Below are 15,359 nucleotides of genomic sequence, written 5' to 3' on the forward strand. Positions count from 1 at the left end.
TCACATCAGGGACTAATGGGGGTTCATACACTGTGTGTATATATACACACATATTTGTATTTCACTAATATCAGTTTGGAATCCCTAAGAAACAATGATGCCACAAAAAAGAAAAATTGACAGCGAGTGTAGGATATTCAAAGAACAATGGACTTACGATTACTTTTTTATGCAGTACAAAGAAAAAGCTGTGTGTCTGGTATGCCAGAATATAGCTGCTGTGTTCAAAGAATACAATTTGCGACGCCATTATCAAACTCAACATAAAGATAAATATGATTGTTTGGTTGGAGAAGTGAGAAAAGATAAAATATTACAACTGAAACATACACTGACGACTCAGCAAAATACTTTTGTGAAGCAGAAGCAGTTAAATACTTCCTCACTGTGGGCAAGTTTTCAAGTTGCCAAGCTAATAGCGCACAATGGCTGGCAAACCATTTGTGGAGGGAGAATTTGTTAAAGAATGCCTTGTTTCTGTTGCCAAATAGATGTGTCCAGAGAAGGCCGATTTATTTAGTACAGTGAGCCTTTCAGGAGTTATAATGACACGAAGGATTGAAGAAACGGGAGAAAATTTGCTGCACCATTTGAAAAACTCTGCAAAGAAACTGCTATTTTTCCTTGGCACTCGACGAAAGCAATGAATTTCGTAATTCTGCCCAACTTCTCATTTATATATATGGGACAAATGAGTATTTTGAAGTCACAGAAGAGCTTGCTGCACTGCAAAGCATCAAAGGTACAAACACAGGAGTGGATATATTTGAAAAGGTTTGCTAAACTGTGAATGGTTTGGAGCTGGACTGGGTTAAACTAGTCAGTGTAACAACTGATGGTGCTCCTAGCATGGTGGGGTCTAAGAGAGGAGTAATTGCTCACATTACACAAGAGATGGACAAACATAACCATCCTCATCCAATTGCCATCCACTGCCTCATCCACCAACAAGTGCTGTGTTGTAAATCACTGAAGTGGGACTCTGTTATGAAAATTGTGGTATCTTGTGTTAATTACATTAGAACTCATGCACTAAACCACAGACAATTTCAGGAATTTCTATCTGAGGTAAATGTTGCCCATGAAGATGTTCTGTACCACACAGAAGTCCGTTGGCTGAGTAGAGGGAGAGTTTTGAAATGTTTCTATGACTTACTTCCACAGATTACAGCTTTTCTACTTTCAAAACACCAAGAAGTACCAGAGCTCAATGATGGAGAATGGAAATGGCACCTTGCCTTTCTGACAGATATAACAGAGCTACTCAACAGTTTCAATCTGCAACTTCAAGGCAAGGGGAAGCTCATCTGTGATATGGCATCGCATGTGAAAGCATTTGAAGTAAAATTAGGCCTTCTCATTAAACAAGTACAGGAGGAAAACTTCAGTCATCTCCCAACAACTCAAAACCTGTCAGCGGACAAACCATTGGTTGCATTCCCAAAGGAAACATGTCTGGCTTCACTAGAACTGTTGCAAAAGGAGTTTCAATTTAGATTCAAAGAGCTTCATCTCCATGAACAGGACATATAGCTTTTTTGTAACCTATTTTCTGTTGAGATTGAAAATGTCCTTATTGGGCCCAGAGAGATAGCACAGCGGCATTTGCCTTGCAAGCAGCCGATCCAGGACCTAAAGTGGTTGGTTCGAATCCCAGTGTCCCATATGGTCCCCTGTGCCTGCCAGGAGCTATTTCTGAGCAGAGAGCCAGGAGTAACCCCTGAGCACTGCTGGGTGTGGCCCGAAAACCAAAAAAAAAAAAAAAAAAAAAAAAGTCCTTACAATTTACCAAATGGAACTGGCTGAACTGCAGAATTGTGACTCTCTGAAGACGCATTTAAGTCAAGTAACCTTTTGAATTTCTTTTTTTTTTTTTTTTTTTTTTTTTTTGGTTTTTGGGCCACACCCGGTAATGCTCAGGGGTTACTCCTGGCTATTCGCTCAGAAGTCGCTCCTGGCTTGGGGGACCATATGGGACACCGGAGGATCGAACCGAGGTCCATCCAAGGCTAGCGCAGGCAAGGCAGGCACCTTACCTCTTGCGCCACCTCCCGGCCCCCAACCTTTTGAATTTCTAAGCATCTCTCCCCTCTGAGACATATCCAAATATCAGGAATCATGAACTCAAAATGTTAACCATCTTTGGTAGTACTTATGCCTGTGAACAGACTTTTTCAAGAATGAAACATCTGAAATCTCCAACCAGATCAAGATTAACTGATGCCCTCTTGCATCATTTGTTACGGCTGGCAGTGGCAAATATGGAACCAGACATTGACCATCTCATTAGCCAAAAGCAGGCCCACAGTTCCCATTGAAATACTGGTGCGCAATCTGTTTATTTATAAATGGAGGGATCTCTCCTTCCTGGGAGCTGGGAGTCTAGCAGGAGGGGGTCTGGCTGGCCACTGCCATGCCGGAGGCCTTCTTAACCAGCCTAGTGGGGGTGCGGGACTTGGGTAACCCCAGCACTCTCTACTACCTTGCTCCAGATCTCCAGGGCTTCCCCAGGCCACATGCCTGGGCAAGCCGGTGAGTTGGGCCCTTTGGTGGAGCTTGAAGGTACTCTAGGCTTTCCCCCATTATCCATTCAGCTCCTTAGGGAGGGTGTGGGTGGGACCCTGAACTTCTGGCCTCCCAGCTTCTTGAAGTCACTAGTAATCTCTATCCAGTCTATATTTTCAAAATCGCACAAGATACATTAATAGTACTCACTATCATTGAATTATGGTTTTTTTTTTGGGGGGGGGGCACACCCTGTGACGCTCAGGGGTTACTCCTGGCTATGCGCTCAGAAGTTGCTCCTGGCTTCTTGGGGGACCATATGGGACACCGGGGGATCGAACCTCGGTCCGTCCTAGGCTAGCGCAGGCAAGGCAGGCACCTTACCTCCAGCGCCACCGCCCGGCCCCAGAATTATGTTTTTATGTATGCAGAATGTCTATTTTGTACTCTGCCCTTTTGCAAACCCCTTCATAAGACCATATTTCTCTTTAACTTCCTTAACTCCTATCATCATTAATCCTCATTTACCCTTTCTAACTTAAGTACTGTAGAGTCCTAAGTCACAGATCAAAGTGCTGCCCTGGAGTTAACACCCACCCAACTATTTTAAAAGGCATAAAAAGAACACTTATGTCTCTTCAACATTTGATGGGTGTTTTCTTTGATGGCTATAACTTTTGCTGAATATTTTCTTATACAGTGACAATCCACCCCATGTTTTTTATCTTCTCTTTGTGAACTGCTCAATATGAAATTTGGTGTGAAAGAATCCCTCAGTTTAATGCTTATGTTTGAACCAAGTCATGGGTATTGTTGGAAATGTTCTTACGCCCCCATATATCTGATAGCACCATGTGGCTTTATTTCTTGTTTGCTTAGGCACACTAAAATGGGAAGATACTATATATACCAATAAGTTCTTATCTAATAGAGATAGGAACACACAAATCTTGTAGTGCAATGAGACCTTACACCCTGAACATTGACATAAAGACCTGGTACAGGCCTTAGGAGAATGGGCATTCTCCATTCACCCCTGATCTAGAGAAGACATCTACAAAACATCCAAGGTTGTATATAACATCACCTGGAGGCATTCCTCTATCAGGGAAGACCCTACAGCTGCTCTGACATCGATCTACTCAAAAAAGACTTCCCTTAACACTAAGAAGACTTAACAAAAACAATGACCTGCTTACTGGATAGGGCTTGCTGTATTACCCCTTAATTGTGAGGTTTGTCTATAACATCACCTGGAAGCAATCCTCTACCATGGAAGACCCTACCACTGCTCAGACATCGTCCTGCTGAAAAGAGACTTCCCTTAACACTGAGAAGACTTAACAACGACCTGCTTGCAGGACAGGGCTTCCTGCATTGCCCTTTCATGGTGAGGTGAAACGAGAAGACACTCCACATCATGACTTCAATTTAGGATATGCAGATTCCAGAATCTTTAATACAGAAACATGATACCAACAACAGAGACTGTGTGAAAAGTGTGTTGGCACTACGGACAATGTCTTGGATCAGACAATAACTTGCCTGACGCCTAGAGTTGGTCTTATGCCAGGAAACTTCAGGGGTAGGATCTCTTTGTATTTAGGCCAAGGTTATTCCTTTCCATGCCTCTCATATTTTGGTGGGCCTATGCAAACAACAATTGCCACTCTAACACCGTTTTTACTGTGCTCCTTTGACTCTAATCCTTAAAATGCACCCACTTACAATTTGAGGTTAACTTAAGCTAATATGCATGTACATGGAAATGTAAAAAATACTATGCCTTGGGCCCGGAGAGATAGCACAGCGGTGTTTGCCTTGCAAGCAGCCGATCCAGGACCAAAGGTGGTTGGTTCGAATCCCGGTGTCCCATATGGTCCCCCGTGCCTGCCAGGAGCTATTTCTGAGCAGACAGCCAGGAGTAATCCCTGAGCACTGCTGGGTGTGACCCAAAAACCAAAAAAAAAAAAAAAAAAAACTATGCCTCTAATGTTTAAGGAGTTACGTAAATTTTAGATTGCCTTGTGTGCTGTTAAGAAATATTATAATGTGCTACAATCTGGGGACTTGAGGGACAAAATAATTGTACAGGGATTCTGTTTTATTTATCTTAAAGTTCTTTGGCTGAAAGTTCAAAGTTAAGATATCAGCAAGGGGACTTCTTCTGAGAATTATGTTATGGCTGATTGTCCTTCCACTGTAACTTTACCTTGTCCTCTTCGCATCTTTTGTTCTCATAATTCAAAATAAAAAAAATTAAAAAAATATTTATAAACGGTTTTCATTTTATTTATATAAGATATGTGCAGTGTGAGTAGAAATTAGTAGCTCATATAGTCCGGCCCTCCAGCTCTCTATGGGACCATAATTGGGCCCCACTTTAAAAAGTTTGAAGACCCCTGTTTTATATGTAGGAATTCCAAGCTTTATCCTTTGCACTTGTGCTCTCATGAAAATATTCTGGTGTGGCCCTTAAGTGAGAGTAGCCAGTGAGCACTGCCAAGTGTAAAATCCAAACCAAACCAAAACCAACGCACCCCCAAATAACAAAACCAAAAAAATTAACAACAGTAACAGAAAAACTCTCTCCTTCTCCACCTGAACACAAAAAAATATATATGGGGTTAATTTAAAGCTTGGTGAGAGCATAGAGATAATCTAATGGGCAGGGTTCTTGCCTTGTACTCCATGGCACCCATATGGTTCTCCACCCTGCCAAGAGTGATCCCTGAGCACAGAGCCAGGAATAAGCCCTGAGCACAACCAGACGTGACTCTAAAGCAAAAACAAAACGAAAATCAAAAAAACAGAACACAGTTCAGTGATAAGAGTGTATGCCTTGGAAGCCTGAGGATCCTCAGAATCATAAAAAAACCTAAACCCAAATATATATTATGAATATGTACAGTTTTCAGGTCAGTGGTATAGTTCTGCAACTTTGTCTGGTTTCAGTTTATTTTATTTTTGGGTCACACCCGGCAGTGCTCTAGGCTTAAATGGCCCAGATTAATAATTTTTCTTTCTTTTTTTTAATTTTATTGAAACCATTGTGATTTACAAAGTCCTCCATATTGGGTTTCAAACATACAATGAATCAAAGCCAGTCCTACCAAGTGTCTACCTTCTTCTATCAATGTTTCCCAAGTTTATCCCATACCACCCACCACCCTTTTTGTTTTAAAAAAAAAAGATATGAGGGGCCCGAGAGATAGCACAACAGTAAGGAGTTTGCCTAGCAAGTGGCCAGCCCAGGACCAATGGTGGTTCAAATCCTGGCATCCCATATGGTCCCCTGAATCTGCCAGGGGCGACTTCTGAGCAGAGCCAGGAGTAACCAGTAACCTCTGGTCTGACCAAAATAAAACAAACAAACAAACAAACAAAAAAACACTAAAAAAAAAAAAAGAAAGAAAGAAAGGAAAGAAAGGAAAGAGAGATTATTTATTTGGTTTTTTCCTTGGGGGGAGGGGGGATGTTTAAAGTCACTCCCAGCAGCACTCAGAAATTACTCCTGGGGGCCAGAGAGAGGTAAGGCGTTTAGGAAGTCATCGGTTGGCGTCCCATATGATCCCCCGTGCCTGCCAGCAATTTCTGAGCCTGGAGCCAGGAATAACCCATGAGCACTGCTGGGTGTGACCCAAAAACCACAAAAAAAAATAGAAGGAAGGAAGGAAGGAAGGAAGGAAGGAAGGAAGGAAGGAAGGAAGGAAGGAAGGAAGGAAGGAAGGAAGGAAGGAAGGAAGGAAGGAAGGAAGGAGGGAGGGAGGGAGGGAGGGAGGGAGGGAGGGAGGGGGAGGGAGGGAGAGAGGGGGAGGGAGAGAGGGGAAGGGGGGAGGGGAAGGGGAGGGAGGGAGGGAGGGAGGGAGGGAGGGAGGGAGGGAGGGAGGGAGGAAGGAAGGAAGGAAGGAAGGAAGGAAGGAAGGAAGGAAGGAAGGAAGGAAGGAAGGAAGGAAGGAAGGAAGGAAGGAAGGAAATAAATTACTCCTGGCAAGCTAAGGGGAACATATGGGATGCCGGGAAGCTGCGTGCAAGGCTATCACCTTACCCTCTATGCTACTGCTCTAGTTCTAGTAGATATTTGAGAGAGGACACAGATTTCTCCAGAGTGAAAATAAGCATAGAAAGAGACAAGTAGGGGCCGGCGAGGTGGCGCTAGAGGTAAGTTGTCAGCCTTGCAAGCACTAGCCAAGGAAGGAATGCGGTTCTATCCCCCAGCATCCCATATAGTCTCCCCAAGCCAGGGGCAATTTCTGAGCACTTAGCCAGGAGTAACCCCGAGCATCAAACAGGTGTGGCCCCCCCCCCAAAAAAAGAAAGAGACAAGTAAACAAGATAAATGTTCAAGAGAGAATACAGGCTTGAAGAACCAGTCTAATACACTGTTTTTCATGGTTACATGTAGTATTTCTATAAGGATGAATCATAACATGTTTTCCCTAATCTTTCCTATAATTTAGTGGTGCTACATCTATAATCTTTCATGTACATCCTTTTTTTTTTTTTTTGGCCACACCCGTTTGATGCTCAGGGGCAACTCCTGGCTAAGCACTCAGAAATCGCCCCTGGCTTGGGGGGACCATATGGGATGCTGGGGGATTGAACCACAATCCTTCCTTGGCTAGCGCTTGCAAGGCAGACACCTTACCTCTAGCACCACCTTCCCTGCCCCTTTCATGTACATATTAAAGCACATGTATATCTTTTGCGCAGGGCCCTGATAATATTCTTTGTATCGTTCCAATTTTAGTCTCTTCGGCCCCCCAATTTTAGTATATTTGCTGCCGAAGCGAGCACTAGAGGGTGAAATTCTTGAACTCTCCTTCTATGTACTGCCTAGACCCAATACGCATTTGTCATAAATGTTCAATGACTTCAATTGAACGGAGACCCCAAAGGAGTAAAATGAAACAATTAGGTTTTAGAATCACTGGTTAGGAGCTGCACAGAAGATGACCAATATCAGTGCAACATATAAAGTACAAATGAAAAGAAATATTTTCTTTTGTTAGCTTTTGGGCTACCTCTGGTGGTGCTTAGGGCTTACTCTTGGCTCAGCCCTCAGGGGTCACACTTGGCAGGTTTCAAGGGATCATATGGGGTGCTGAGAATCAAACCCAGGTTAGCAGTGTGTAAGGAAAATTCCTTACCCACTGTACTGTTTCTCAAGCCCCCAAGGACTACATTCTCTGTCTCCCTAATATTTCTTTCCTATCCTACCACTGACACCAGAGTGAGTACTGGAAACTCTTCCCATTATCATTTCCCAGGTACAGATACATACCTGTTTGCAGGAGGTGACTTATAATTTTTGTTGGTATATATTTCTTCTAAACTAAACTCCTTTTTCTTCAGCCTGAAAAAAGAAAAAAATAAATTAGTTTTCTTGAGAGGTTATATATTAGTTTCCCAATTCTTCTATTTTTGGATCATTTCCTTTCAACTTCTAGTAATAAGTTTTACTGATTTATTTTGGAGGGGAGTGGGGGAACTGAACATCAAGTGATGTTCAGGACAAAGCAGTTTTTGAGATTCCCAGCCAACAGGAACCAAGAATATGGGGTATTTGGGGGCCACAGCAAATGGCATTTAGGGAATCACATGGTACCAGTGATTGAGGCAGGGTTGGCTACATGCAAGGCAAGTGCCTTCAAGCCCAATACTATCCCTTTAGTTTACAGTAATAAATTTCAACTAAATTGCTTCTGTTTGGGCCGGAGAGATAGCATGAAGGTAAGGCATTTGCCTTGCACGTAGAAAGACAGTGGTTCGAATCCCCTGCATCCCATATGGTCCCAAGCCTGCCAGGAGCGATTTCTGAGCATAGAGCTAGGAGTAACCCCTAAGTGCTGCCAGGTGTGACCCAAAAACAAAAACAAAAGTTTGCTTATTTTTTAGTTTTATGTTTTTGGGGCCACACCTGGTGACACTCCAAGGTTATTCCTGGCTCGGCGCTCAGAGATTGCTCCTGGCTTGGAGGACCATATGGGATGCCAGGATTTGAACCGCCGTTTGTACTGAATCGTCTTTGTGCAAGGCAAACACTCAACCACTGTGCTATTGCTCCGGCCCCTCTTCCTTTTTTTGTTTTGCTTTTCAGATCATACCTTGTGGTGCAAAGGGCTTGATCCTGCCTCTGAAATTAGACATCATTACTGGGGGGGACAGGGGACCACCCATGATTCCAGAGAGCAAATCCAGGTTGACAGTGTGCAAGGTAAATGCTCTACATTCTGTACAATCACTCTAGCCCCTCAGCTAGATTTTATTGTTTATTGGCCGCGCTAAGATGCACAAGGGTTACTCCTGGATCTGAACTCCTTTAGGGAATCACTCCTGGGTGGCTCTGGGATCTATGTGGGGTGCTGGGAATTGAATGTGGGTCAGCCGTGTGTATAGTAAACACCTTAACCTCTGATTTGGCCTGTAGCAAGATCTTTATAAACAATCTTCTCTAAGGTGGCAATTTTTACCTTTATGAAATACAGTTCATTTATTGTTAGTGGAGGTGATGAGGCAGCAGGATTTCTTTCTTTTCCTTCCTTTGCTTCCTTCGCTTCCTTCCTTCCTTCCTTCCTTCCTTCCTTCCTTCCTTCCTTCCTTCCTTCCTTCCTTCCTTCCTTCCTCCCTCCCTCCCTCCCTCTCTTCCTCCCTCCCTCCCTCCCTCCCTCCCTCCCTCCCTCCCTCCCTCCCTCCTTTTTCTCTTTCTTTTTTGGTTTTTGGGCCACACCCAGCAGCTCAGGGGTTACTCCTGGCTCTACGCTCAGAAATCGCTGGCAGGCTTGGGGCACCATATGGGATGCCGGGATTCGAATCACCGTCCTTCTGCATGAAAGGCAAATGCCTTACCTCTCCAGCCCCGCAGCAGGATTTCTAAGTTGTTACTATTTTACACCTTTTTTTTTTTTTTTTTTTTTTTTTGGTTTTTGGGCCACACCTGGCGGTGCTCAGGGGATACTCCTGGCTGTCTGCTCAGAAATAGCTCCTGGCAGGCACGGGGGACCATATGGGACACCGGGATTCGAACCAACCACCTTTGGTCCTGGATCGGCTGCTTGCAAGGCAAACGCCGCTGTGCTATCTCTCCGGGCCCTATTTTACATCTTTTTTTTATTGTCTTTTCTTTTCATGAATAGGCCATTCTCAAGTTCCACTGTTTCTAACCCTTCACTCCTAGCTTAGCTATCTGACACTTTAGAGCTTGAGAGGAATTAAACTGACCATATTTAACTTAGAAATGGAAAAGCATCAAGGTTTTCACATTTTCCCAAGCACAAGGCTCCTGAAACTTCTAAATTCTCAGGTAACTTGGTTGATGATTCAGGGTGAGTGTCCAAGAACATGATGGATCTGATCCCTGTGGTCAGGAGCTTGGGGGGTCCCAAGGCTGTATTTAGGGATGCTCTAGGGCTCATGTAGTGCTGGAGATGGGTTAAGTTCCTATTCTTTAACCCTATTTCACATAAGAAAAGACAAGACTGCAGGTGTGACACTTCATTTTTTGGTATCCCCTAGAATCTGTATGAATGTTCCTAATGGCACGTTTGCTTATTTTGGTGGTGTGGTAATCATAAAACTTCTCCTTTAAGTGTTCCTAGAACCCCCAAATTACTTACTAAATCATAGCAAGTAGGAACATCCTACTTTTCGAGCATGGGGAAATCTTACTTTTTCATTCTGGTTTTCTCTTTTGGCGGTGCATACATGCGCGTTTTGTTCAAGTAGCATGATTCTGCTTCCAGTAATAAGAAACCTAATGTAGCTGAAGCCATCAGTACTGGTAGCCACCACTGTAACCAAGGATGCATAAGTGACCATGCATGGGAATCAAACCTGGAATCTCAGCATGCCAGGCATGTGTCCCAGCTCTTTGGGCTACCTTCCTGGCCTTGTGACTTCCTGAACATTTTATTATTTTTGCCTCCTCCTGAGGCCCTGGCTACATCTGATACTGTTCATTGATCACTCCTGATAGACACAGGCACCACATGGCATTCTAGGGATCTAACTAGCAAGGCAAACACCCTGCCTACTATACTATTACTTTGACGCACTTTATGAAAAAATAAAATAAAATAAAAATAAAAATTTTTTTGGTTCACACCCAGCAGGGAATGACCATATGGGATGCCGGGATTCAAACCAACGACCTTCTGATTGCAAGGCAGAATGCCTTACAAGCTCCATGCTATCTCTCCGGCTCACACTTTCTGAAACTTTTAGCTGAGGTTTAACTTATTTCCTTTTCAACTGAGGTGTATATATATTTCATATACAATTCCTCACAGAAGTAACAGTGGCATTGTCACAATTATTGGTTTCAAACAACCTTGAGATGAGAAAGACTCATCTCTGAAGCCCAAGTGATAGTACAGCAGGTAGGGTACATGTAGGTGTCTCCTGTGCACCACCAGTAGTAAATCCGGAGAACAGAGCCAGGAGTAACCCTTGAGTATTGTGGAGTATGACCATTAAACCCCCCCCCCCCAAAAAAAAAAAAAAAAAAAAGAAAGGAAAAGAAAGGAAAAAAGAGGGCTGGAGCAATAGCACAGTGATAGGGCATTAGGGCATTTGCCTTGCACATGCTGACCCAGGATAGATACGGATTCAATCCCTGGCATCCCATATGGTCCCCTTAGCCTGCCAGAAGCAATTTCTGAGCGCCACTGGGTGTGGCCAAAAAAGAAAAAAAGAGAAGAGAGACAGACAGACTTATCTTTCCCTTCTGGCTAACTGTCAACATGCCTCAATGCCCAATTCCATAGCTATGGGGAGGACTTGTAAGCATTGATCATCACACCCAGACATTTCTATGGCTTTCTTGGGCAGTTTCACTTATTGGAAGCAGGCAGGAAGATGGTGTAAGTTGTGCTCACAGCACAAACATTTTCTATGGAGATGCCAACTCAACCCTCACTCAGTTACTTGCTGTTTTTTTATGTCCTCACTGAGAGGAGCACCTTAAGACTACTGCCAAGCCTGGCAGGATCATTCAAGACCTAACAAAAATGCTTTGATGGCTCCCTGTACCTCAAGGTCAAGTCCCAACGCCTGGAATTTCCCGAGAACGTTGAGAGCACCTCATCAAATAGGTGAACCTGTACCCCAAAAATACAGGGGTTCCTTCTGGGTAGCAGTTCCCAGCCAATGATATCTGTGCCTACTTGTTTTCTAAATGACTCAGCAACGACTCAACAGTTAACTTTGCAAATTTATGATTCACTGGGTTTAAATTCTAGTACAACAAAAACCAACACAAGTCTACAAATGAGTGGTTATGGGAAACTCATAAGGTTACTAGTTAACTGCCACTAATTCCACTGTTTTCGTACTGATCTCCATCCCTCACTTATCCTTCTACCTGTGTCCATTAGCTTTGACTCTTACACTTGCCTCCCCCTAATTCTGGCAATCACTCATCTTCTTGTCTTACAACTTTTGTCTTCTCTGAATATTTAATATACAAAAGAACTGAACAGTATTCACCCATTTGGATTTTCTTAACTTATCTGGCATACTGTTTCCATGGTCCATTCTCAGCACAGTATCTTTCATTACTATTTATGACTAAATAATAAAAATAAAACATTCTATGAACACACGATCTTTTCTTGATTCGTCAGTCAATAGGCATCCACATTGTGTCCAATTTTTAGCTATTACAAATGATACTGATGAATTTTGTTCTAAAATTTTTGTATTAAATGATTTACTTGGGGGAAATACTTAGGATCATATGCTAAATAATTGTTCTTGACTGTAAATTATTTTGCAAAATGGCTATACATTTACTTTTTATGAGCAAAGTATGAGAATTCCCATGTCTCTTTGTTCTACGTAGCAACACTCCTTATTTTCTTTCCTAATTTGCTTTTTTTTTTAATTGGGTCACACCTGGTGGTCCTCAGGGGTTACTCCTGGCTCTGCATTCAGAAGTCGCTCCTAGCAGGCTCAGGGACCATATGGGATCCTGGCATACAAACTGGGGTCCATCCTGTGTTGGCCTTGTGCAAGGTAAACACCTTACTGCTGTGCTACTGCTCTGGCCCCTAATTGTTTTTTAAATTGCAGCCATCCTAGTAGTAGAAACCAGCCCATGTGTCGAAAGTCTTTTTACACATATTTCAGATATTTGTCTCTTTGGAGAAATTCTTTGTTTTGTTTTACAATTTGGGTGGTTGAAGAGTTCTTTATACACTAAAGAATAGACTAACCAGATAGATGGTTTGCAAGTACTTTCTCCAACTTTTAAACCATTTTTATGATACGGAATTATTTTGAGTAATTTTAATTTAGAGCAAAATTGAAGACAGTTAAGAGAATTCTCATATGCCCCATGCCCACACATCAATAAAGAATCCCCTAATAGCAAAATTTCACACGGGAATGGAATGTGTTATAACTAATGAACACATCATTATCATCCATAGTATTTATACTTGAGTTCTCTTGGTGCTACTGTCTATAGACATTATTTATACAATCATGTTTCCCCCATTACACCATTCTATATTCCATAGTATGCCATATCATGTATCCATCATCATTAATGGGAATTACATCCATCACATATTTATCATTAGTTTTATGTAGCATAGCTTTCACTACCCTAAAATTGTTCAGTGATTCATTTTTTTCATCCCTTACTCCTCCCTGTTACTTAGCTGCCACAGGCTGTCTTAAAGCAACGACACTAAGGGAATTATGGGGTTCCCTTAAGGAAGATGGATGCATGGAGTTGATGGAGATCAGAGATCAGACACTCAGAAATGAGGTTGAAACTTTGTCCGTTTATTGTTGGCATGAGCAGGATACTTATACTGAGTTTTTTGGTAAGTAAATCATAACTGACCTTTAAAACCGTTCTCACATTGTATCAGACAAATGTGTAGGCCACACTGCATGCTTAGCAAAAGGAATCTTTTCTATACAGACCATGGCACAGCTTTCAGCTTCTGTGCTCTTTGCTATCTGTCTGAGTCCATTCATTTTTTTTCTTTAAGAATCATGATTACATACATGATTATAGTTGAGTTTCAGTCACAAAAAGAACACCCACCTTCACCAGTTCATCCTTCCCACCACGAATGCCCCCCAACTCCCCTCTTCCCCACCCCGTCTGTATTCAAGACAGGCATTCTACTTGTCTCACTTATTAACACTGTCATGATAGTGTAGTCATCTCTTTAACTAAACTCACCACTCTTTGTGGTGAGCTTTACATAGAGTCAGTCCTTCTAGTCCTCATCTCTGTTGTCTCTGGGAATTATTAAAATAATGTCTTTTGTTTTTCTTAAAAGCCATACACAAGTGAAACTATACTGTGTCTATCCCTCCCACTCTGGCTTATTTCATTCAGCATAATAGATTCCATGTACATCCAGGAAAATTTCATGACTTTATCTTTCCTGACGGCATAATGTTCCACTGTGTTTATGTACCACTGTTTCTTAAATTTATTTTTTTGGTTTTTGGGTCACACCTGGCAGTACTCAGGGGTTACTCCTGGCTCTACGCTCAGAAATCACTCCTGGCAGGCTCGGGGACAAAATGGGATGCCGGGATTCGAACCATTGTCCTTCTGCGTGTGCTATCTCTCCGGCCCAGTACCAGTTTCTTTAGCCATTCATCTGTTGAAGGTCATCGTGTTTGTTTCCAGAGTCTGGCTATAATAAATAGCGCTGTAATGAATATAGGTAAGAGGAAGGCATTTTTGTATTGTGTTTTTGTGTTCCTAGGCTATATTCTTAGGAGTGTACAGCTGGATCATATGGGAGCTCCATAATGTTTTTCATAAAGGCTGGATGAGATAGCATTCCCACCAGCAGTGAATAGAGTTCCTTTCTTTCCACATCCACATACCAACACTTATTGTTCTTGTTGGTTGTGATGTGTGCCAGTCTCTGTGATGTGAGATGATATGTCTGAGTCCATTCTTTGTGTGTGTATTTGTTTTGTTTTGTTTTTTGTGGTTTTTGGGTCACACCTGGCAGTGCTCAGGGGTTATTCCTGGCTCCAGGCTAAGAAATTGCTCCTGGCAGGCACAGGGGACCATATGGGACGCTGGGATTCAAATTGATGACCTCCTGCATGAAAGGCAAACGCCTTACCTCCATGCTATCTCTCTGGCCCCTCTTGGTGCTTTTTGATTGGCTATCTGGACCTGCTAGCAAGGTCAGTTTTCAGAGACTGGCATTTGTTATTTTTTGGCCTTGTTCCAGTTCATGCACTCTGAACTGAATATGAGACATTAACCCTTAATATCTCTGCATTTAGGCTAAAAGCAAAGCAGGTTTGAGGGCAGTTAATTAATTAATTTATTTATTTTTATTTATTTTTGGGCAACCCCAGGTGATGCTCAAGGGTTACTCCGGGCTCTGCGCTTAAAAAAAAAAAATCACTCCTGGCTGGACAGACCATATGGGACACCGGAGAATTGCAGTCTGTCCTACATCAGCCGCATACAAGGCAAACACCATACTGCTGCGCCAGCACTCCAGTTCCCATAATTTTTTAAGACTCTAAAGAATTGCTTGAGCATACACAACTGCTCGTGACAGTGGGTTTACAGAAAAATCTGTAAAATCTGCTCTTAAAGGTCCCGAGGATGACAGTGAAGCTATGTCTCAAATAAGAAGGGTGATTTATGCCATGATCCTATCTATTTCACCGAGTGCCTCATGGTAATTGTGGGTACAAGCAACTAAGTTCTCTCAAGCCCAATGCCCTCCCTTAGCAGTGCCTCCAGTTTAGGGTCCCTTACACATATGGCATAAATTGGCCACCATTTACCTTAAAAATAAAAAAAAAGGGGGGGCCGGGCAGTGGCGCTAAAGGTAAGGTGCCTGCCTTGC

General features: G+C 42.7%; 1 protein-coding gene across 1 annotated transcript in view; it reads right to left on the minus strand.

The window, feature by feature from the left end:
- Window positions 1-15,359, minus strand: part of PRR14L (proline rich 14 like) — a 70,579-nt gene that overhangs the window by 2,378 nt on the left and 52,842 nt on the right. Inside the window, exon 7 of the mRNA XM_049788913.1 lies at window positions 7,790-7,861. Within this exon, the coding sequence (XP_049644870.1) occupies window positions 7,790-7,861 (72 nt within the window). The remainder of the gene's footprint in view (window positions 1-7,789; window positions 7,862-15,359) is intronic.

Source organism: Suncus etruscus, chromosome 15 (genome assembly GCF_024139225.1).
Source record: "Suncus etruscus isolate mSunEtr1 chromosome 15, mSunEtr1.pri.cur, whole genome shotgun sequence".
NCBI lineage: Eukaryota > Metazoa > Chordata > Mammalia > Eulipotyphla > Soricidae > Suncus > Suncus etruscus.